Source organism: Semicossyphus pulcher, unplaced genomic scaffold (assembly GCF_022749685.1).
Source record: "Semicossyphus pulcher isolate SPU_LCO1_2020_fin unplaced genomic scaffold, fSemPul1.0.p SCAF_7, whole genome shotgun sequence".
NCBI classification, from domain to species: Eukaryota; Metazoa; Chordata; class Actinopteri; order Labriformes; family Labridae; genus Semicossyphus; species Semicossyphus pulcher.
Window position 1 is genome coordinate 19,384,383 of NW_027211748.1, and position 21,973 is coordinate 19,406,355.

The 21,973-nt window shown below is 40.9% G+C and overlaps 2 protein-coding genes across 3 annotated transcripts in view; one reads left to right on the forward strand and one right to left on the reverse strand.

Annotated features, from left to right (window-relative positions):
* The first annotated feature begins 591 nt into the window (after positions 1-591).
* Positions 592-13,580, forward strand: mppe1 (metallophosphoesterase 1). Its single transcript, XM_069684397.1, has 9 exons — positions 592-1,235; positions 1,354-1,462; positions 3,044-3,147; positions 4,895-4,975; positions 7,077-7,185; positions 7,547-7,627; positions 10,232-10,354; positions 10,572-10,712; positions 12,534-13,580. The coding sequence occupies exons 1-9, from the start codon at positions 982-984 to the stop codon at positions 12,717-12,719; spliced, it is 1,188 nt and encodes a 395-aa protein (XP_069540498.1). The 5' UTR covers positions 592-981; the 3' UTR covers positions 12,720-13,580.
* Positions 13,581-16,789: 3,209 nt separating this feature from the next.
* LOC138611408 (guanine nucleotide-binding protein G(olf) subunit alpha) overlaps positions 16,790-21,973 on the reverse strand; it is a 58,168-nt gene continuing 52,984 nt past the window's right edge. For both annotated transcript variants that reach the window (XM_069684490.1, XM_069684491.1), the window contains exons 10-12: positions 20,325-20,455; positions 20,170-20,237; positions 16,790-18,057 (exon numbers count right to left, since the gene is read on the reverse strand). In XM_069684490.1, the coding sequence (XP_069540591.1) occupies positions 17,911-18,057; positions 20,170-20,237; positions 20,325-20,455 (346 nt within the window). In that variant the 3' untranslated portion in view covers positions 16,790-17,910. The remainder of the gene's footprint in view (positions 18,058-20,169; positions 20,238-20,324; positions 20,456-21,973) is intronic.

Genomic DNA, 21,973 nt, shown 5'->3' on the forward strand with positions numbered 1-21,973 from the left:
GTACATTTAGCCTAAAATACTTAATAATAATAATAATAATAATAATAATAATAATAATAATCAAGTAAGTAATCTGAAAACTTCATTGACCACTGGCAATAACACTGTTGGTATAGATTATAAACAAAGTGGTTTGTTTTATCTGTTAAAACTGTTTCATGTTCAATGTGTTCAAACGAGTGGGAAAAGGAATAAAATATCTTACACAAATTGCATCAACATTTCTTACAATTATGGACAAGAATCAAAAATAAAGTTATCACCCAAAAGATAATACTTTTAATGTGCGTTGTATGGTGTATTGCATTTATGATATGAAATCTCTAGTTTAAATTCAAATTTCAGCGAACATTGCCTTTATATTGTCATATTTTAATGTCGTATATTAGCCTATATTGTATTGTCCCAACATAATTTCCCATAGTCCCATAAGAAGCTGTTGTACATGATTGATGACCATGCTTTTAATTTGCAAATTAACTCACATAGTGTGTAAAATCCTCATCACTACAGTGAAGTGCTGTAGATGCCAAGTATTCATTATAGGTACCACAAAAAGGTACTTGAGTACAGTATTTGGGTATCATATCATTTTGCCAGTAGCTGGGATCTTTTATTATGAAAAAAACATGCACCGGAAACGTGTCTAGCTTGACGGTTAGGATCCGATCCGAGCTGAGCGGAGCAGTGATTGTGGAACAGCGGCAGGCTGCTGCTGCTCTCTCGACACCATAAGCAGAGGACGATTTTTTTTTTACTTTTTTATCTCTTATTTTTAATCACCTGGAGTCGACAGGGAGCCTTTTGTACTTTTTTCCCCCTAATATCTGGCGCAGCCTCAGAGCAACTTGCCATGAGCATCACACGGCTGGAGACCTGAACAGTCGCGGGTCTGGAAGAGGGGAAGAAGATGCCTCATGGACCGCTCCATCACCACCAGTGCGCCAGTTCAGGGCATCCCAACCGCCGAATAACAAAGAAATGCCGAGGTTTAGCGTCAGATGGATGGTGGCGGTGCTGTTGATTCTGGTGGTCGGCGGTGCTTTCTTCTTCTGCGAGTATCTCATCTACTTCCCCACCATCCTCAAGTGCGGTTGGCCGGAGATCAGCCATGCGCGGGCCGGCGGAGAGGGCATCGACGGCCGGCCAACGGACTCACCAGTCCGCGCTATGGTGCTTTCGGACACCCACCTCCTGGGAGCCGTGGGGGGACACTGGTTCGACAAGCTGAGGAGGTAATGTTATTACTGCTTTATTTTTTGAGCTAACCACCATTATACCTTCATTGACCCTTTTGTGCTTTCTGATTTGTAAACAGAAACAACCAGTAACGCTTACTTGTTGTCTCTAAAGGGAATGGCAGATGGAGAGGGCTTTCCAAACCGCTCTGTGGCTGCTCAGGCCTGAAATAGTGTTCATTCTCGGGGATATCTTCGACGAAGGCAAGTGGAGCTCGCAGAAGGTAACGCAGAGCTCCCTTTTTTCTCCTCATTGCTTTGTCTGCAAACCCACACTGCTTATGAGGATGATGATGGTGATGGTGATGATGATGATGCCTGTGAGTATGTGAATGCAGAGCAGAGGCCAGTTCTCTTTGGTCATCATCACCATCACCATCATCATCATTTTGTACCATTCAGGCCTCAGAGGCTGCAGGTTTGGAGGAAAACACCACCAACAATAACAACAGCAGAAACAGCTGCAGCCTCACTCAGACCTCCATGCTACATCCATCCTGCTTTAAGGGGAAAAAATAGACAAAAATCCCCCGGGAATCCTCACACATCTATTGCTGGATTGTCAAATGGGATCCTTCAGCTCAGAGTTAAGAAAGAGGAAGTGTTGAGCAAGTGTGCCGCACTGAAAGAAAGCCTCATTAAAAAAGGAAACAGAGCTCGCAGACTGTAAAATCTCCACTAATCTACTACATTCCCCCGCCAGCTTCCTCGTGCATTTTCACACTCAGCTGGCATCTCTTCTGTAATTTGTATTCTGTGGACTTTTTGCAAGAGGAAGTGCTCAAATCCTTGAATTTATAGACAGAGAAACACTAAAAAGTAGGTCAGCAGCTACTGACGTGGTTAATACAGATCAATCTCTGTTATTTTCTTGACTAGTTGGTTTATTGTGAGGCTGACATGACACCTGCTTTTGGCCTTATTATTTGAGTTGTTGATTAATCTGTCAGTTTAATGGATTAACTATATGGTGTTTGCATTATTACACAGAGAAAAATGAACGTCACAAGTTCCCAGACCTTTTTCAAATTAAAACATATTCGATTTGAAATGAAATAAAGCACAAAAAAGCAGCAAATCCTTCTGAATTAGGACATGAAAGCGCAAATATTTGGCTTTTTTTCTTGGCCCATGGCTTTTAACCAGCCATTGATTTTTAAATGTACTCTTAATTGACTTTTACTTTCAGCATTTCTTGTGGAGAATCCTCTGAAAGAGGAATAATAGAAATAAGGCTGCGTTTATTTTCACCCATTATTGTTAACTGTCTTTACCTCTGAATGTCTGAAATAGCAATCAATTTCGAAAAACCCAAAGGGACGTCTTAAAGTTGCCTGTTTTGTCCTGCTAACAGTACAAACGCACATAAAGAAGCAAGCACATTTAAGCACCTAAACCCTCAAACTGTTGGGCATTTTTAGCCTGGTAAACGCTTTCAAAGAATAATCAATAATTAAAACAATCGTACATTAATCTTGAGTCACTCGGCTAAGTGTTTCAGCGCTAATTAAAAGTAGCATCAAGGATTTGTTTGCAGACACATCCGGATGAAAAACACCACGTAAACCCACAGCACTGATGTAATTAGAGGTCTCCTGCGAGCGTCTTTGGCTCCTGCAGGTGCAAAAAATTGAATCTGGAGTCTGAATCAAAGCAGCCACCCATGGGGGCCGCTGGGTGACCCTCCGAGATCCCATTAACTGGGATCATGAGCGTTCCCAGGGGAGTTGGGGAGTTCTTATTAGAGGCCTGTACAGAAACCTGCCTCAGCTGTGTCTTGTGTTGTTCTCTCTCTTTCTCTGCAGCACTGGGAGGACGACGTTCGACGCTTCAACAGGATGTTCAGACATTCCACTGACACAGAACTGGTTGTACTGGTTGGAAACCACGACATCGGTTTCCATTATGAGTAAGGACTTAAACTGTTTTCTGTTACCATTGTTCAACCTGTAGTCTCGTCTGTTTAGCTGCTAGTGAATGGAGGGAAGGGCTTTGACACATAGTTCGATAATAGATGACTTTGATATGTCATTCACTGCCCCAGTGAGGGCTAAAAACAGACAACTTTTCTCTCCTAAAAGAGAGAAAAAATCAATACAAACCTCAAACTATTGCAGCACAGAGACAGCAAACAATTAGATCAAAAGGACCACATTGCATATACCCTGAGGAAATATTTGATTATGAGTTGATTAGGAGGAATTTGGTGGAGTCAAAGATATCTGTAAGGACAGTGACGTTATGAAATTGGGGCAAACCAAAAAGATTTGATCCAGCTGCTGTAACTATCTACAGCACCAGATGTGTATTGATCCGCCGCTGAAAATAGTGCCCAACAAATGTAGTATTTACTCCTCTTTGAGTTTGTTTGAAACTACAGTACCCAGGAGATTATTATAAAAAGCATTTAAATAATGAAACTAAATGTAGTCGAGTGAGTATGTGAGATTGATTCTTTCAGTCAGAGCAGGTGGGTTTTAGGCCCCAAGCTGGGCAGTGAAGACAGACAGGTCGTTTTTTTCTTCATGCTGTTTTCCTTAACAGTTAGAAAAACATATATTAACACCAGCCTTATGCTTAAGAGACCTGATGATGGATGTGCATTTTACAAAGAAACAGTGTGAATTGTAGGTGCAACCTGGTGTTATGCAGTCACACACACAGAAAGCCTCACAAGACAGGGCGCCGGGCTAAATTAAAGCAGATCTGGCTCACGGAAGTGAAAAAGGAAGTTAAGTGATGCCTCTACAAGTTTCTACAAAACTGGTTAATGAGTCATGAAAAGGGGACAGGGGAGAAAGTGGTGTGTGTGTGTGTACGTATATACCCCACCCCCTTTTCTCATATTGGCATGTAGAGTTGATCTGCTGTACTTTAGCTCATAAGAAACTCCAAAAACTCTTGTGCAGGTCTGTGAATCATAGGCCACTTCCATTAGGATGCCCCGTTTTCATTCAGCAAATTGGCACACACACACTTCCACACACACACACACACACACAACATTGACCTCCGTGCCAAATTTCAGCCGCCTACGGCAAAAACTGCGGCTGCCAAAGGTTGGGAAAATTTTGTGATCCGACAGAGTGACCTAGAGATTTTGTTGGCAGCTAAAACCAAAAATGTGTCGATTTTTTAAGGCTAATTTAGAGACGTCAGTCAGTCATGGAGACAAATCTGTAAGAGAAAAGTCCTAAAAGTAGCCCAATGTGAAAAAGCGCCCCTTTATGAGCTCATATGTGTAGCTTTAAATGAGCTCTGTATTAACTTAATGGAGGTTTTTGTGCCTTTATGTTAGCGGCGTTGTTAAATTCGATTGCATTATATTGCAGAGAAGTTGCGTTCAGTGTGTATGTAGCGCTCTTTGTGTTGATTACTGTTGTTCTTAATTTCTCAGGGGGAAAGAGCAGCGAAGTCAAACACAGCGAGAGGCACAAAATCATCCCCCAGTTTAGTATTTGCTGCCTGTGATTCAGAAATGCAGGATTATGTCGGCACACAGCCGCTGCTCATGTGTGCTTTTATTTATTTGACTGGTGCAGCAGGAAGCGCGATGGCTCGCAGCTCTTATGTAACGGTGTGTGACAGACAGACGTGACAGACTAAGCAGCAGGTTTTGTGTTTCAGCGTGACGAGCACGTTGTGTCTCCCCGCAGGATGGACTGGTTCAAGCTGCAGCGCTTCGAGAAGGTCTTCAACGCTTCCTCCACCCGGATCGTCACCAAAAAGGGAGTCAAGTGAGTGTCTGCGGGAACATGAGGCACGCAGGATGACCTGTGACACAGCTGCAGGGATGTGACTCGGCAGGCTGGAAGGTCACAGGTTTAATCCCCCTGAGTCAGTCTGAGCCAAAAAACGGCCTTTTTTATACAAGACAGCAGACAGGAAACTGATCCAGAGATCTTAAATATCTGCTGAGGGGCACAAATGACAGTTTTGCAATTCAATTCTGTGCATTAATGAACATACTGTATTTAAATCAGTATGGATCCACATTCAACAATAATGCTGCAAACATCTCCCTCCTATCAAGTCACTTGGTTTATAACTGAGTCCTAAAAGTCCTCAAAGATTTGTTTTTAGATGATATTTTTGGCCTTTTATGCCTTTATTTATAGAGAGGAGAGTGGATAGTGTTGGAAACAAAGGAAGAGAGAAAGGGGGATGATGCACAGCGGCTGTGGCCTCTGTACATGGGACGCCTATTTAACCATTAAGCTAAACCAACGGCTCAAATATTTCATTTTGTTTTATTGTAACTCAGTTTATTTATGCAGTCTGGAAAAGCCGCCTGATACTCTTTTTGTTTTTAGATCCAGACATTCATTACATAAAAGAGGGTGTAAAAGAAACATTTATTCTTATATTAAAGAATTTAATTATAATATTCTATAATTTCTTCACCTTCTTAATCTAATCAGGTCAGAAACATTTTTAGAGACAGGTCAGGTGACATTTTCTGTTGATTTTCTATTAAAAACAGATTTAAAAACCAAAAAAAAAACATATTTAGAAAATTCAATAAATATTTGAATGTAGCAAATACAGAAAAAAATTAATGTAATATAACAATTAAAACGACAGGAAAAATTTAACTGAATTAAAAGTGAAAATTGTAAAAAAAAAAACATGCAACAAAGACTAAATCACATAAACAAATCAGAGCAGGAAAATTAATTATTGTTTTTAATGGTATCAGTTACAGACGACAAAACTTTATCTGTGCATAAAGCTGTTAACTTGGAGTGAAATCAGTTAAATCTAAATTGAATGATTGATATCTTTATTTTGAGCATGTTGAAATAAAAGTAGATAAAAAGCTAAACAAGAAAACAATAGAGAAAATGAACAATAAACCTAAACAACATTATCCACACAACACAAAGCAAAAGGAAGTTTACACTTTTTCCTGCGCCTTCTTTTCATCAACTATAACACACATATACACCCAGTGTCAATAGTAGGAACAAATTAAGACATCAATGAATACATTAATTCAACAGGCTATCACAATCTTTCCTCTTCTTTAAACCTGTAACAGTTTGCTTGAATTCAGTGTTCAAACTATCGCACAAACTGACCCCACAGATGGCCGTGCACTTACTTGTCATTCTTAAACTGTAACCCTCCTCTCTGTTTACACTTGTTACATTTGTGTTAATCCAAATCCAGACACACACATTCTCACAACATCGTTCCTTTATCGTATTTAATTTATCATATAATCCTTTTATCACTGCCTCCTGCAGCTGCACTGTAACAAGGGCGGGCAAACACTTACACGAGAAAAGAGCATTTTCTTATTGAGTTGTTGATCCCTGTGGACAAAGCAGTACCTCTGATCTCTGCTGTTCTGTCCTCTACACGTGTGAGAAGAATTGTGTAACGGAAAAAATCCTCCTGCTGTCTTTAAAAAGTCAAACTCTTTACGTGTAATCACGTAATCTTAGCTGTGGAATCAAAGGCTGTTTCTGCAGCGTGCTGCTGATCTCCTCATCTGACACCGCCCTGGTGGCAGCGCTGACTGACACTTTATACAAATAATTAGTCTTCTCGCTGATGCTCTTGTTTTCTTTCTTTCATATAGAGGGTTTTTAATCAGTTAAAAACTCCTCACATGAGCTTTAAAAGACGCTGCAGCCAGACAACATGCTTGTTTTTGCTACAGTGATGATTTGCTGTTGTCATGGCTGCTCAGGAGCTCAGTCAGTGCAGCTATCCTTTTTTTTTTTACCATGTAAGAATTGATTTAAAGGTTCACTTTAAAGGTACGTCCAAATTTCCATATGTGACAGATCTCTGCAGTTCTTCTGTTCTGAATCTTTTCCCTCTCCTCAGTTTCCTGCTCGTGAACAGCGTGGCCCTGCACGGCGACGGCTGTCCCATCTGCCAGTCGGTGGAAAAGGAGCTGATCAAACTCTCCAGAGACCTCAACTGTTCTCTTCAGGTGGGAGACACATTTCCTGGAAGTCAGAGGCACACTTTCACACAGTCAGCAGCCCCTCGAACACACTATCTCATTAAGTGTAAGAGACTCAAGTTAAGTGAGGAAGAAAATAAAGTTCAATCCAGAGCTCGGTCTCATCTGGAGCAGGTGTTTTGTGCTTTTTTAACACACTTGTTTGTAAATCACGTTTCAAGTCTTGGCTGCGTTGCTTCCCTTCCTTCCTGCAAACAGCTTCTTGGAGCAGAAGGATTGGAGAGATATGAAATGAAAAATGTTGGCTGATGTTGGAGGACGCGCTGTGAGCTGGCGGACAAGACAGCTGATGAATTCTTTATGTCGTCTTTTTTTTCTTTTTCTGCAGAACTCGCAGTCGGCCGGCGGAGTGATGGACAGCTGTGAGGGCTCGCAGCTCTATCCTCCCACGGCCCCCATCATGCTGCAGGTAAACTACAGCTGTATTCTGTATGTTCTGTCCAAAGCTGGCAGGGAGCCACTCACTGTGCATCCACAGCTCTGAAGGAAAGGCCGAGAGCTGAACGATGCGTTTGGATACACTGAATGACTATTGGTCGATAAAACTGTTCCTCCTGTCCGCGCTGGCCTTGGAGTGACTCTTTGTTCTGTGCAGAAATGCATCAACGGTGAAATCTGAGTCAAACAAATGAACAGGCCGTCATTCAAAGGAGCGTTTAAGCTCAAAATGCTGCATCATGTTTGTGGCTGTGGTGCTAGAGTTCAGGTATAATAGAAATCATTGTCTCAGGCAGGCGTGTGATCCTAGAAGGGTAAAAGGTTTTTGACTGTAAAAGCAGCAGGTTTGTTGTCACTGTAAGCTGCCGTTTAATTTTCACGGTTATGGACTTTATTCACAAGCTGCACTGAGGAATGAAGAAATTAACTGCGATTAACTCCGATCTGGCTGCAGATCATCTTTTAATGTTGATTGCAAACTACAGTGAAGCGTGACAGCCAGCTTACTCCTGGGTTAGACACCTCAGTACTGCAGGATTAGACTTCTTTTTGAAGCGAAAGAAAGGGCGGTGATATAGATGCACCATTCTGTTAAGAATAACAACAACTACGATGCACGATATTATCGCCACATTATCGGTATCTGTAGATTATGGCTCGAAAATGATCGGCTGGTATGTCAGTTTAATTTTGCCTAAATGCTCGATGATTCCCTAAAAAAGCTTGATGTGATGCTACGACATTAACTCTGCGCGAGTGTGCGTGCGCACTGCCTGCACCGCCCTTCTTCTGTCAAGCATAAAGAACAGTGCAAGATTCAAAGTTTCCGAAACAGACAGGTTGTGCTCAGTATCGGTCATGCGAGGAGAGGCCAAATCTAATTCATTCGACACTACAAATTTAATCGCCCATCTCAAGAATGTGCCAGTGGGCCACTACAATAAGAGTAGACGTGATATCATTTCCACTTCAGGGGAGACTTGATGCTCTCTGCAATTAGGTGGGAAAAAACGTGCTTAATTTATCGGTATCGAAATCGGCATATCGGCAAAAAATCCAATATTGTGCATCTCTAACAACAACCTAACTTCAATAAAAGAATAATCAGAACAACATTTACCGCTGGGGCACAGGTTTAGCTCAGCGGTTACATTGCACGTCCCTTATACAGCGGCTACAGTCCTCGATGCAGCGGCCCAGGGCTCGACACCCACCCTCGGCCCTTGTCGTGTCGTCCCCACTCTCTCATCCCCTGGCTCTGACACTATCCACTGTCCTCTCCCTCTGAATTAAGGCAAAAAAGATTATATATTTTTTATAGGACTGCAACATATGCTTATTGTTATTACAGATGTATCTGTTTATTACTGTTTCCGTTTGTAAAAAAAATAGTGGGAAAAGCCTCCCCAGATCCCAAAGTGATACCTTCAAATGGTATCAATGGTACAGTCCAAACCTCCACATTAAAATTACAAGTGAATTAAAATGATTGATGTTATCATAAGGAAGAGCGGCAGAGTGTGTGAACGTATCTAACACTGAGAAAGAGGGAATGCCACAGAAATTATTACTTTCTATTCTGGGGTTTGACTCCTTCTCTTAATATTAACGTCACATTCTTCACTGCAGCTTAAATGAAGAGCTGAAATAACCTGACACAGAATATATATGTGAGACTTTGAGACACAGTGGGATAAGAGGATTTTTATAATCTTAAAGCTTCTAAACTAAGAAAAGAGGTAAAACGGAGAGATGTGACAGAGACACCTGAAGAGGCTGGATTCTTACTTTGTTCATTTCTGATTGATAAGTGGCCAGCTCTAGTTTCTATTTATATTATTGATTAATCAGTCAATTATCCATCCATCCATTATCTATACCGCTTATCGTCTTCAGTGTAGTGGGGGGGCTTGGGCCTATCCCAGCTGTCATCGGGCGAGAGGCGGGGTTACACCCTGGAGTCAATCACACAGACAGACAACCTTTCATCGCTCACATCCACATCCACGGGCAATTAAGAGTCACCAATGAACCTGACGAGGGATTGTGGGAGTAAGCCGGAGTACCCGGAGGGAACCCATGCATGCACGGGGAGAACATGCAAACTCCACACAGAAAGGCCCACTATGGCTGGAGGAGCTGTGTGGAGTTTGTACCTCTCCTCACACGTAAAATGAGGGGATGTAAAATGTTCATTAAATCTGGAGAGCCCAAATTAACATAATCAAATAATTTTGCTCAAAGAACAAAGATAATTAATTTAACATGAAATTAAGAAGACAAAGGCAACAAGTAATCACATTTCAGGAGCTTGAACCAGCAAACAATTTGTATTTTTCCCTAATAAATGATAATAATTTGGCGATCATTCATCATGTTAATGAAATTTAACATTCATTAACTTACTTACTATTTGATTCACTGTTTTTAGTGAGTGCTAATCCAATCTAATTGCTGTTGTAGCTCTAAATTTTGCATGACCAGTCAATCATCTCTGTTTATTGTCTGATCTATTATAAATTCTCACCATAATTTCAAAATAAAAGGCTGATAATCGTGTTTCCCTGTCCTGCAGCACTATCCTCTGTACAGAGTGAGCGATGCCGGCTGCACAGGACAGGACGCCGCACCGCCTGAAGAGCGACACCTGCTGTTCAGAGAGAAGTATGACGTGCTGTCGAAGGAGGCCTCACAGAGGGTGAGCGCGCACTCTGCAGTCTCATCACACTGCCTGTGTTTTTTTCTCTCTCTTTGAGCTTCCAAAGCGGTTTAATCCAGTTAAAATACAGTGTAGCCGTGTGCTGTCAGTCCGGTGTAGAAACAGCAGATCATGATGATGATGATGGTGATGATGAAACTGATGATGTAAGTGAGCAGCAACCTGTCTCTAAGGCCGTTTTGGGTTTTCTCCTCAGCTGCTGCAGTGGTTTAAGCCCCGCCTCATCCTGAGTGGACACACCCACAGCGGATGTGAGGTTCTCCATGACAACAAGTACCCAGAGATCAGCGTGCCGTCCTTCAGCTGGAGGAACAGGAACAACCCCAGCTTCATCCTGGTGAGTGGAGACGACATCCAGCGGACAGATCTGCTCCGTGTTAATCACAGAGGATGTAGACAAATGATGGGGGATGATAGATGAATGCAGCTATGATCTGAAAAAGTGTGTCACGACAGCTGGGTTTACATGCAGCTTTTAATATCGTAAAAATGCAAAGAAGTGCAGTGGACACGGACTTAAAAAACAGATGATAACTTACATGATGCGTGTGACTTCATATAATAATCTTTTCATTTGAATAAATGTCTGTTAAGTCAGTATCTCTCGCTGAATGAGGTAACACGATGGTGATTGAGTCTATGGCCCACTGATGAAAGCCTTTGCATGTGCAGTATTACAGACTGGGTGTCTGGTGCGGCTTTCACGGGAAAAAATCACATGCAGCGCCCAGTTAGTGACGCGTTTTCCATCACCCAGCAGTGGTTGGTCTGCCAGAGAGGGTAGGCGGAGCTAAGCGGTTGCTTTTCCGGTCTCTGCAAGTGTTGCGAGTAAACAGTAATCTACTATGGCTGAACAAACAAAGAAAAGATCGATGACTACAGATACAACTTCAAAAATAAGTGAAAATCCAAAGAAAAAGAAACAAACTCGACGCTCAGATGAAGGCAAACAGTCTCAAAAGGAAAGCGACCGTCAGCGAGGAAAATCAAGAGTTTCAACCGGAGCCAACCGTGGACGTCACACATGCAACACTGTCTGGATATCTGGGAAGTGTGCTCCTGCAATTACTGTTTATCGCAATAGGTGACACCAAACAGAACGAAACTGAGATCTTTGAGATTACAACTTTAAATATCAGACATTTTAAATGCTGAACTTGATGCTTTAAAACGGTATCCACAAACCGAAAGGTGACGTCTTAGTAGCTACAGTATGTCCATTTCTTTAATACAGTCTATGCTAACGGTGGAGGCCAATGAGTATGAACACGCTTTCAATCCAACCAGCTCCAGAAAAGGCTGTTTTATTTAGTCAAGAGTAACAAACCATTTAATGTAAGATGATGGATTATGACAGATACTAATGACAGCTGGACGCAGCTTTATCGTCTGAGGTCTGAACTTCAAGGGAACTACACCCCAATCTGTCTTCAACTTTTCTGTTTTGGTAAAGTGACCAAGAAAGGTGTGTTATTCCTAATCAGTCTTTCAGTCTTTATAATTAGAGAGAGAGGACAGAGTGGATAGTGTTGGAAACAGGGGAAGAGAGAGTGGGGATGACATGATGCAAGGGGCCGAGGGTGGGAGTTGAACCTTGGTCTGCCGCATCGAAGACTGTAGCCTCTGTATATGGGATGCACGATTTAACTGCTGAGCTAAACCAGCACCCAAAGTTCAGTCTTTATCTTAAAGAAAATTACAAGGACAAACTCACCACAAGGTCCATTAAGTAGTCCCTTCTTTTAACCATCTTACATGACCATAATCAGCAGATAGAGTAAGTTGTCATTTACTTGAGGATGTTCAAACTGCTTTCTGAGCACTTAAAGGACTTCTTGCCCATATTGCAACATTAATATAACTACAATAAATAGGATGTAGAGCTCCAGAGCAGCAGCTTTAGCAGATTTTTTGCTGAAAGTGTGTTCTTGTGCCCCAAATAAGTCTAGTTATTTGTACACTAAAAGTTAAATGAACAGCTATTAATAGCTGTAAAGAATCAAAGACAAACATTTAGAGAGGAACTAAATATAAGTTCACATTTTCAGCTTTAGGAGGCCCCCTAGTGGCTGAGGCGACTCATTGCAGCCACTTCTGTCTGTGTTTAACGCTGAATATCACATCTTAGCAATTTATTCCTTTTTTCTCCCCCCCTCAGGCGTCGGTGTCCCCCGGCAGCTACTCTCACTCCAAGTGTTTCCTGCCGGAGGAGAGCACGGTGATCGGGGTTTACTGCTCGGCCGGCGCCTGCATGCTGCTGCTGTTCCTCGCGCACTGTATGTGGATGAAGGGCCTGCTGCAGTGCCTCAGCCTCTGCCTGCTGGGCAAGCACAAGTCCCTGTGAACTACAATACCCAGAGTGCACCACGCTCCAGGGACAGAGCCATGAAGTCACTGGAGTTGGTAAATACTTGATGTGAGGATTTAAACGTGACTGTCCTCTTCCGAACGGGTCAAAAATCTGTTAGTGAAACCTCGATTTGTTTGTAAGATGTTTTGCGGCACTGTGAAGGACGTGAGTTTATATTTTAGATGTCTTTAAAGGACTCAAAGTTTATCACTGCTGATATTGATGATGATTATGTGGTTATAGCCTGTGACCAGGAAACAGAATTGTGCCAAATTGTTGTTATAAATCATCACTGGTGTTTGTTTACCTTACTTGGACGTGCCAAACGGATGGAGCTTCAGGAAAGTAACCGCCACTGACTGAAACGGGACGAATCAAACACATGTAAATACTCACTAGTTTGGTTGAAGGTGGTAAAGTCAGGTGTTGGTTTCTGTCTCTTCACCCTAGTGTTAACTGTGATCTGATGTGACCACTCTGTTTCTGTTGTTGATGTCTGATCATCCATCCAGGTTTCTCGCTGTTTTTATGATGCATATCTGAGTATATTTATTGCTGAATTTCTGTGCCAAATGTTTGTGAGGGTTTTTGCCAAAATTGTTAAAAATGTTCATGAAGAACTGTAAATAATAAATCAGAATCTTAAATTCTGTTTTAGAGCGTTATGGTGTTAAATAGAGGTTGATGTGCACTAAGACTTAGTAAAATCACTCGATCACTTTATGGATGAAACACTCAATGTCCGGGGAGTTTGGAGTTTTCACCTGACTTTTAAAATACATGAAAATGTGAGCAATGATGGACACAAATATGTTTTGCAGATGAGAAATCATGTCAAATAAAAAGATTTTAAAGAAGTAGAAACATTTTCCTGATACGATTCAACAGTCCTGTGTTAGAAAGGAAATCGTTGCATTACACAAGCATCCTAACTTCCTAACTCCTCTTACTTTAGAATAACTGCTATCACTTTAGCTAACTGATTTAATCTATGTGGCTGCTTTTTCTGCTTTTACACATCCACAAATGTCCACAGCTGCTTTCTTAGCCCGCCTTCTTTTGTGACACGTTCCAAAAAAGACAAAAATAACATATTTAAATGTCTCTACAAATGTTTAAAACACCGCTGACTCATCTGTTTTGAATTTAACTTCCTGTTAGCTTCATTTTTGTGATTCAGTAAGTTTATCAAAACAATCAGTCACAAAGTCCGTCTGTTAGCTAGCTTTGGTTGCTAGCTAACAGACATCAAAGTATAATGTTAGTATTAGAAGAAGTAATTAACTTAAAGCATTAAATGTAGTAAATATTTTTTGGTTGATCTTTAAATTGTTTACTTAAATAACCGTTAAAGGTCTTGTCTGATTAACCAATCAAGATTAACTGTATCATGATGCATGTAGTTATATAAAGGCATATTGCTCGCCCTTTATCACTAAAAGTGGATCATGAGAGAGGCAAGGGAACGTAATCTACATTCAGTTTAGTCAAACTGTATTAAAGGTTAGCTAATAATATGTACAAATGAACCATTTTCAAATATAATCCTTCAGTGCTCGTTTTGTACAAAAGGCCCTGAACACCTGCAGTTAAACCCTCACAGGTGAGTTCAATGTTCTGCTTGATTAATCCTTTTTTCACTGTTATCTCTCTGATTGTCCTGGAAGCTTTAATGCTCCAAAATTACACTTAAACATACAACTACATGGAGTCCTGGGACCTTTTAGTTGAGCAGGGGTCTATCATGACATATTAGTTTATCTCCCTTTTTTCAGAAGAAACGTTGACATGTCACAGAAAGGAAATATCACAGGTGTAAATAATCAACTTGATGGCTGAATCCCATTTAGCTGCTGTAGTTCATGCTAGCTCACGGGGGAACCTGTTTGTCCACCTCACTATTCTCTTAATATGACACATTAAGGAGATATTTTAAAGTGTTTTGTTATCTAAGAAATGTTTTTTCCCTACCTCAAATGTTCAAATTATGTTAGCCTGCATCATCATGTATAATTTAACCAGCTAAAGCTCACTGATTTTATACTCAAAAAACTACAAAAGCCCTTAAATATGGAAGAAAAAAAAGTTTACACATCGATATCTCCACAGTGGTTAGGTGGATGTTTATCATTCAAACTGTATTTCAGGCATCAATCTCTCTTTGTTATTTTGCTATTTGAATTCTAAAGGTAGCCCAACCCTTACCCATCTCTTACAATGTGTAGTGAACACAGGACACATATAGATCACCCTGTCTCACTGGGACACTTAAACAGAAGGGCGCCATCTTTAATGTTATTAGTAACACCTGCGTTTGTCCTGCTATGACAAGTCAACATGTCTGCTGTGAAAAAGGTCTGTATTTATACCAAAACAACTCTGCTGAAACAGGTAAAGAAACTGAATGTACCCAGAACGTCTAACCTTCATGACACTCAGTGTGCACTTCATTAGGACCAATGTGACGTAACAGTTTTGGCTTTTGATTCTACTTTTAAGATGTCATTGAATTTTTTTTTACAGTCACAGAGGTGTTAATTCCATTATTTTTCAGTATTCAGGTCATAGTTAGCGGTGTTGCTGGGCTGAACTGCTTTTGCCCTCCGCACTATGTATGTTAAAGGGAGGGCAACAACTCTAAGTATAGTTTAGTACATTACAACACCAACTGTAACTGACTTTAGCAATTACAATTAACATTTAATTTAATTTATAAATTATATATTTTTAAATTTCAATAAAGAAGAAAAAAAAAACTTCCTTAAACTTCAAATATGTAGATTTTTTTGTAGAGCAGTTGTATTGAATTGCATGACATCTTATAAAGTGGCCACTGAGTGTATATCTGACCCCTTATTTGAACTCTAAAAATAAATTAAGAGTCCCCTCAGGTGAAACAAATGCGGACACAACTGGACACCAAGATGGAAATAAAGCAAAGTCCTCTAATGTGCCTCTTTATTTAAAGAAAATAAAAATGTCATTTAATCATCCTCCCAGGCCAAACAAGGTTTTTGCACCTCCAGTCAGTTCACTCTCTGTTGGGGATAGACGTGTACTGTAGCAGAAGAAAAGGCTGATGCTGTTTGTACAAGGAGAAGAGCTTGTCTTGTTGGGTGCTGCTCACACATTCATAGTGCCTGTGCCATCAGTATGGCTCCAAAGGACCAAAGAATTACTAATATTGCACGCTCTCATTTATTCATCTCCATTCTAAACATGCTTTCCTATGTGTGTATGTATACATATTTACCGTATACATACATAGGTATGTACACCTAGGCACACACATAATTAAACATGTATAATTGTACATATATATTTATATAGACCTATAAATTTACATGTACATACATTTATAAAATTTTACACACACAAAACACACTCGCCCTCTCACACGCACGCACACACACAATGCGTCTGTGAGTCTATGTTTGTCTTATGTACACATGCGCACAGGCACGCACATCAGTACAGATCTCAGACACACTTCATATCGAAAAAACGTTGGTTCCTATTAAAACAACACCAGGTTGCAATTTGGACACTTTCAATGGATTTCCAATGTTTGTTTAAAGCTGTGAAATTCAAAAAAATTAAACAATAAAAGGAGGAAAAAATAAAACCAACAAAAAAAAAAGGCATGGCGCTGCAACATCTGGTCTTCACTGCAGGTAAGTGGTTAATTTGCATAATGTATACAGGTTTTTAGGATTTTTTCCCTATTTTTTATTTTTTACTAAACAGCATTTCCTCTTTTTTTATAAACCAGAAAAAACTAAACTCTACAGAGAAAGTCCCCTACCCGCAGTCTTCCGCTGCTGATAGAGATTGACATCAAGCTGTACAGCGCAGTCGAAAACATACTTACATCTGAGCTCATTTACAGGTACAGCCATAATCAAGGCACAAAGATCTACAAGTAGATTTGTTTTTCTTTCAATTAAGTTGTACAAAATAATATTACATTTTACAGTCTGTACAGGATAATTCAACCTTGCACAGTGTACAAGTTAACAAAAAAACAAAAACCGAAAAAAAAAGGAACAATACATTTTTCTCTCCCGTCCCCCTCCCTCCCCTCCCATCAGTATCTCTAAGCTAAAAGGATGGTTTGTGTGGAAAAAAAAGGAGGCAGGTCCGAGTCCGTGGAGGCAGCAGGGCTAAGGTGCAGAGAGCTCAGTCCCTTTTCCTTCATTTTAAATCCTTCTTTGTGTCGTCGTGTTTCCTGCCCCGCTTCTCCCACTTCTTTAATCTTTCGCTCCACACGTCTCTCGGCTGCTCGGTGCACCCTGCAGCTCGGCAAGCTAACATCGTGACAGGGTAATAAATATTGTGATGCTACATTGTGTGTATGCTTCCTCTGGAGAAAAAACATCAACAACCGAAAAAAAAAAAAAGTTATTAAGGAACCTGATGCAAAGTGCATTTATCTCTTCATCCACTCGGCTCCCCTCCGTCCGCTCCTGTCCGTCTCTCCGGTGTCGGCGCCGTCCAGTCGGCGTCAACGTGGAGACGAGAAGCGGGTCAGAGGGGGTGACAGGGCAAAAAAAAAAAACAAAAAAAAAAAAAGAGGGGAGAGGGGTCAAAGGTTATGGTGGTGATGCCAGCTTTAACCAGCAGGCGACACACAAGCATAATCACACACACATGCGCTCGCTCACATGGCATTCCTCCTTGTCTTCATCACACACACACATTAACACACACACACATTGCCTCTACACTGAGGTCCTGTAGGTGTGTTTATGTCTCCACACCCGCCAGTCCAGGTCCAATGACAAAGCCAAAAATCAGAAGAAAACAAAGGGGCAAAAAGAAAGGAGGTAGCCCAAGGCTTAGTGGAATGACAAAAATCAAGGCATTCAAAAGGATTAAAAGAGAAAAAAAAAAATCAGCGGCACGCAACAACTTTGTTCCCCAAACTTCCTTCACGTGGGTGAAATGGGGATGAATCTGTCTCAGAGAAAAAAAAGAAGTACAAAAAGCTAAGAAGTTAAGAAGAGGAAGAGGATTTGACACACTTCAGTAGTACTTCATAGTCCTCGACAGGAGGGGTGGTCGGGGGGTCGTTGAGGGTTTCTTTGGGGGAGGAGGGGTGAGGCAGGAGGAGGAGGAGGAAGGGTTCGTCAAGGATGCAGAATGGTGGAGAAAAACACAGAAGGCTGACGGAGGCGGTCTCCCATCACAAGAGTTCGTACTGCCGCAGGTGCATTCTCTGGATGATGTCCCGGCAGTCGTTGAACACCCGCCGGATGTTCTCTGTGTCCACGGCGCAGGTGAAGTGTGGGTAGCAGTAGTGTCTGCCGTCGCCGCTCGCAGTGCTGATCCGCTGAGGGGGGAGAGGGGGTAGACGTTAGGTATAATATAACCTCTTTTGGCAATTTTGACCCTGAAAACTAGTCTCTGAGTTTCTTTAATCTTCAAGCGTGCTGCTTTGTATTTGTTCCTGACCTTTGACCTTCACAAACCTAAAATATCTCCTTCAATTTAAAGCTCCTGTGAGTTTTCCTCTGGATATGAAACAGACCATACCTTTATTTATTAGTTCTGATTGCTCTATATGACCTACTAAAGCAAACCAGACCATCGGTGAAAGATTATTTTTATATAGTTATTTTTAACACCTGAAACCACTGGTGGGGGGGGTAGGTGTCAGACGAAGCGATTAACTGCACGCTGCCTTTGTTTACATTTTCCAGGGCAAAAATTTAAAGTGAGTGATACATATGACTGTTAAAGAAAGCAGGAGGAGATTTTTTGGTTAAAAAACACCACTTAAGTATGTACAGGACAAAATAAGCAAAGAGATAAGAGGTAGAGGTCTTCATGGGTCTACCGGAACCCGAGGACCCGGGAGCCGACGTATTACGTGGTCAAACGGGTCCGGGTCGGGCTTTGTTCTATAATCCTCGGTTCCGGGTCTGTTCAACATTATGTGCAATACCCGAATGGATCCAGGAAGACCTGGCCTTGATTAGAAATTGTTCATGATTAAGGTGCTGTGTGTGTCTGTGTGTGTATTTTAACTTTCAACAATGTGTCATTCGCATGAGAAGGTGCGGGAATTAAAGTGGAAAACACATAAGAAAAAGCAACAACGAGTTGAGTGACGCGTCATGTGACTGCAGGTTCAGAGAAAAGTTGATGCCAAAGCCGGTAATGACGGATACCTTCGTCGCTGATGCGGACAAAAAAGCTAAAAGAAAATGAATATAAAGAGGTAAAACCTTGTTTATGTAAATTGTGGACAAAGACGAGAAGTTACGTGCAACACGTGTGTGTGGCTTCTGAACGAGCCCCGCGTTTGTCATCCGTCTGCATGACAGCAAGTGGACTTTTAATCTGAGATAACTAGTGGATTAGCACGGACCGGCACAGGGGAGAAGGCTGCATCACACAGGTAGGACAAAAAGGTTTGTTTTGACAGCTGACTAACGGTAACTTGTTCATATTAATCAGCTGGGAAGTTGGTGCTGGTCGGGTCTGTTTCGTCCGGCCGGGGTCGGGTCCGACATAACTCCGTTTGGGCCCCAGCTTTCAAATAACAGATGGGTCCGGGTCCGTTATTTCTCGGTTCTTTCAGGACACTTAGGAAATTCACAGTATTTTAAGCTACTAATGTTCCTACTAGAAACAGAGGTAACTGATTCCACAGCCACTCTACACAGCTTATGTGACCACAAAACAGATATTGATTCAGGCAGACTCAATTGTCCCAACTCAAGAATTAAACAGCTTCTATAGGCCTATAAAAGACAAACATTAGCATATGCTTGCTATGTCACAAGTGTCATTAATGGAAGTTGGACACTTCATGAAGAGACAGCAGGTAAAGACTTAAGAATGGTGACAAACTAGGTTTAGCTTAGCGGTTAAATCAACGGCCCATGTACAGAGGCTATAGTCCTCGATGCAGCGGCCCAGGGCTCAACTCCCACCCCCGGCCCCTTTCCGCGTGTCGTCCCCCGTTCTCTCTTCCCCTGTTTCCAACACTATCCACTGTCCTCCCTATAAATAAGGCATAAAAGGCCAAAATAATCTTAAAAGAAACAAGTGTTAATACTGCACTACTTAAACTACTGGTAATGAAGTTATAATAGAGTGTAAATCATAATCCTATGATCCTAAGTTTATTCTTGACCTTAGGAACTACATCAACATGTTATCTTACAGCAAACAACTATCTGCTGTGAAAGACTGAGTTTAGATTAGTTTGTAATACTTCATAGTGCAGAACGTCTTAATCAGTGTCCTCTAAAAGCTCATCTGCTGACACCTTGTCCTCGTGAGCAGTCAGCAGCATTGTTTTATCAAGTTCAAACCATTGTCTGCGCTGTTTGTGTTTGCTGTTATCATTCGGAGTTATGAATTAACAGGGCGAGGCTTCATTCATCAACTTCAGCTCACTTCACACAGCACAGACAGGGAGCGAGATACTTACAAGGAACTCGTCTCGGATGAAGAACTTAGCTCTCGTCACTCTCGGGTCCTCTCCAGGTTCAGGAGTTGCTGAAAGAACAACAGAGTCTCAGTCAGAATCGACCAACATCAACGGGAACCCTTTTAATATGTATTTAATTCAGCGAGGACACTAACCTTCATTTGGTATGGTGTAGCGAGCGTATTCGGGGAAGTAGTCTTCAATTTTGGATTTTCCAGCTAATACTTTCTCAGCCAGCATGTCCTGCTTGTTCAGGAATAATATGACCGATATAGTGCGTAACCATCTGAAAGACAAACACAAACAGCGTTAATAAATCTTTGTTGGCTCTACGAGGGGAGCTGTTTAGAACAGTCAGCAAGACTGCAGATAAAGCATCACTATACTCAAACAAACATTCAATTCATGCATTTGTTATTTTCTAATTCTGGGAGACATTTTTTTGACGTCATAAGCGATCTTGACAGTCAATCGCTGACTCTCCATAAAGGGCTGCCAACTGTGGAACATATTACCAACTGCAATCAAATTCATCCGAGATAAAAAATCTTCTAATCTGGCAAATTTAAAGCAGAGCTGTTTACATTTTAAGCTAACTGTATTCTAAATCAGACTAAGGTGTATTGGTGTATTGTGGTATGTGTTTTATGATACTTAAAGCTGTATATTTTACATACACAGTGCATGTAAAAGCAATAATTCAAAGCTTTGTGTTGTGACAATGTTAAATTGTATCATCACACATCACAGAAGATTATAAAGTTTAAGGACGAGAGCCCCAGGGACGTTGGGGTTTCCAGGACTTAGGGGGAACTTTGCTTTCTTACATGAAACTACGATCTAACTCGCATATCTTACAGCATCTGCGTCCTTTGAATCGGTTACTCTTACATTTTCCTTTACTTGTGTTCAATGTGTTTTAGTCATTCATACGACAGAGTACTAGGGCCACGTTAAAGAACAAAAGAATAAACTAGTAATTTTAGGTTATGGTTAGCCTATATGTTATTTTGAAGGGTACTATCAGAGGAGCAGCCAGCCGCCAGCCTGCGTCATTTTCAAATAACATCACTTTTCAGAGCCCTGATACTTGTGACAATGTGAAGTATTTTGTATTTGTGAAACCAAAACTAAATATAAAGTTGTGTTTAAAATGTTGTGTGTAAAATATGTTCTTGCGCATTACTACGTGTTATACGGTAACACAGTCTGCTGCAAAACCTAGGAGATTAGGAGATCTCGCATGTTCTCATGAGGTACATGTATGCTATGCTTCCATGCTACTGGGTGTGTTCAATAAATACAGCTCCGGCTAACGTTGCGTTAAGCCTCCTGTGCAATCATTTACAAGCACAACTTCACAAGTAATACATTGTATTATTCTCAAATTACGACTTTCTTTTTTTCGTAATAATACAACAATAACGTCGTAATATTATGACCGTCTTCTCTTAAAACTTAAATCTTTCTTGTAAAATTACGTCTCCATTCTCATAATCTCATTTTTTTGTTCTTTAATGACGTCCTAATACTCTGTCGTACATTCATACCTTGCTTGTGTATAAAGCTGTATCTTTTATGTGTTGTTTCTCTGGTCATTTTTAATAGATTTTATGTCCTTGTAAAACACTTTGTAACTTGTCTTTTAAAATTGAATTATAACTATTAATATTATTAACTTACTGCTGACACTGTTTTTTGCTTGAATAGCTACAAAGATTAAAAATACACTACTTTTGGTTAGACTCAAAGTTTTCTGTTGAATCAAAGTGTTTTGAAAAGCTGTCTGAGGCTGGAACCTCAT

Bases quoted from the DNA above. Each gene is read 5' to 3' on its own strand.
- mppe1 (XM_069684397.1), top strand. From the start codon at position 982: ATGCCGAGGTTTAGCGTCAGATGGATGGTGGCGGTGCTGTTGATTCTG. The intron at 10,355-10,571 runs GTGAGCGCGCAC...TTTTCTCCTCAG, and splicing joins CGAAGGAGGCCTCACAGAGG to CTGCTGCAGTGGTTTAAGCC. The intron at 10,713-12,533 runs GTGAGTGGAGAC...TCCCCCCCTCAG, and splicing joins ACAACCCCAGCTTCATCCTG to GCGTCGGTGTCCCCCGGCAG.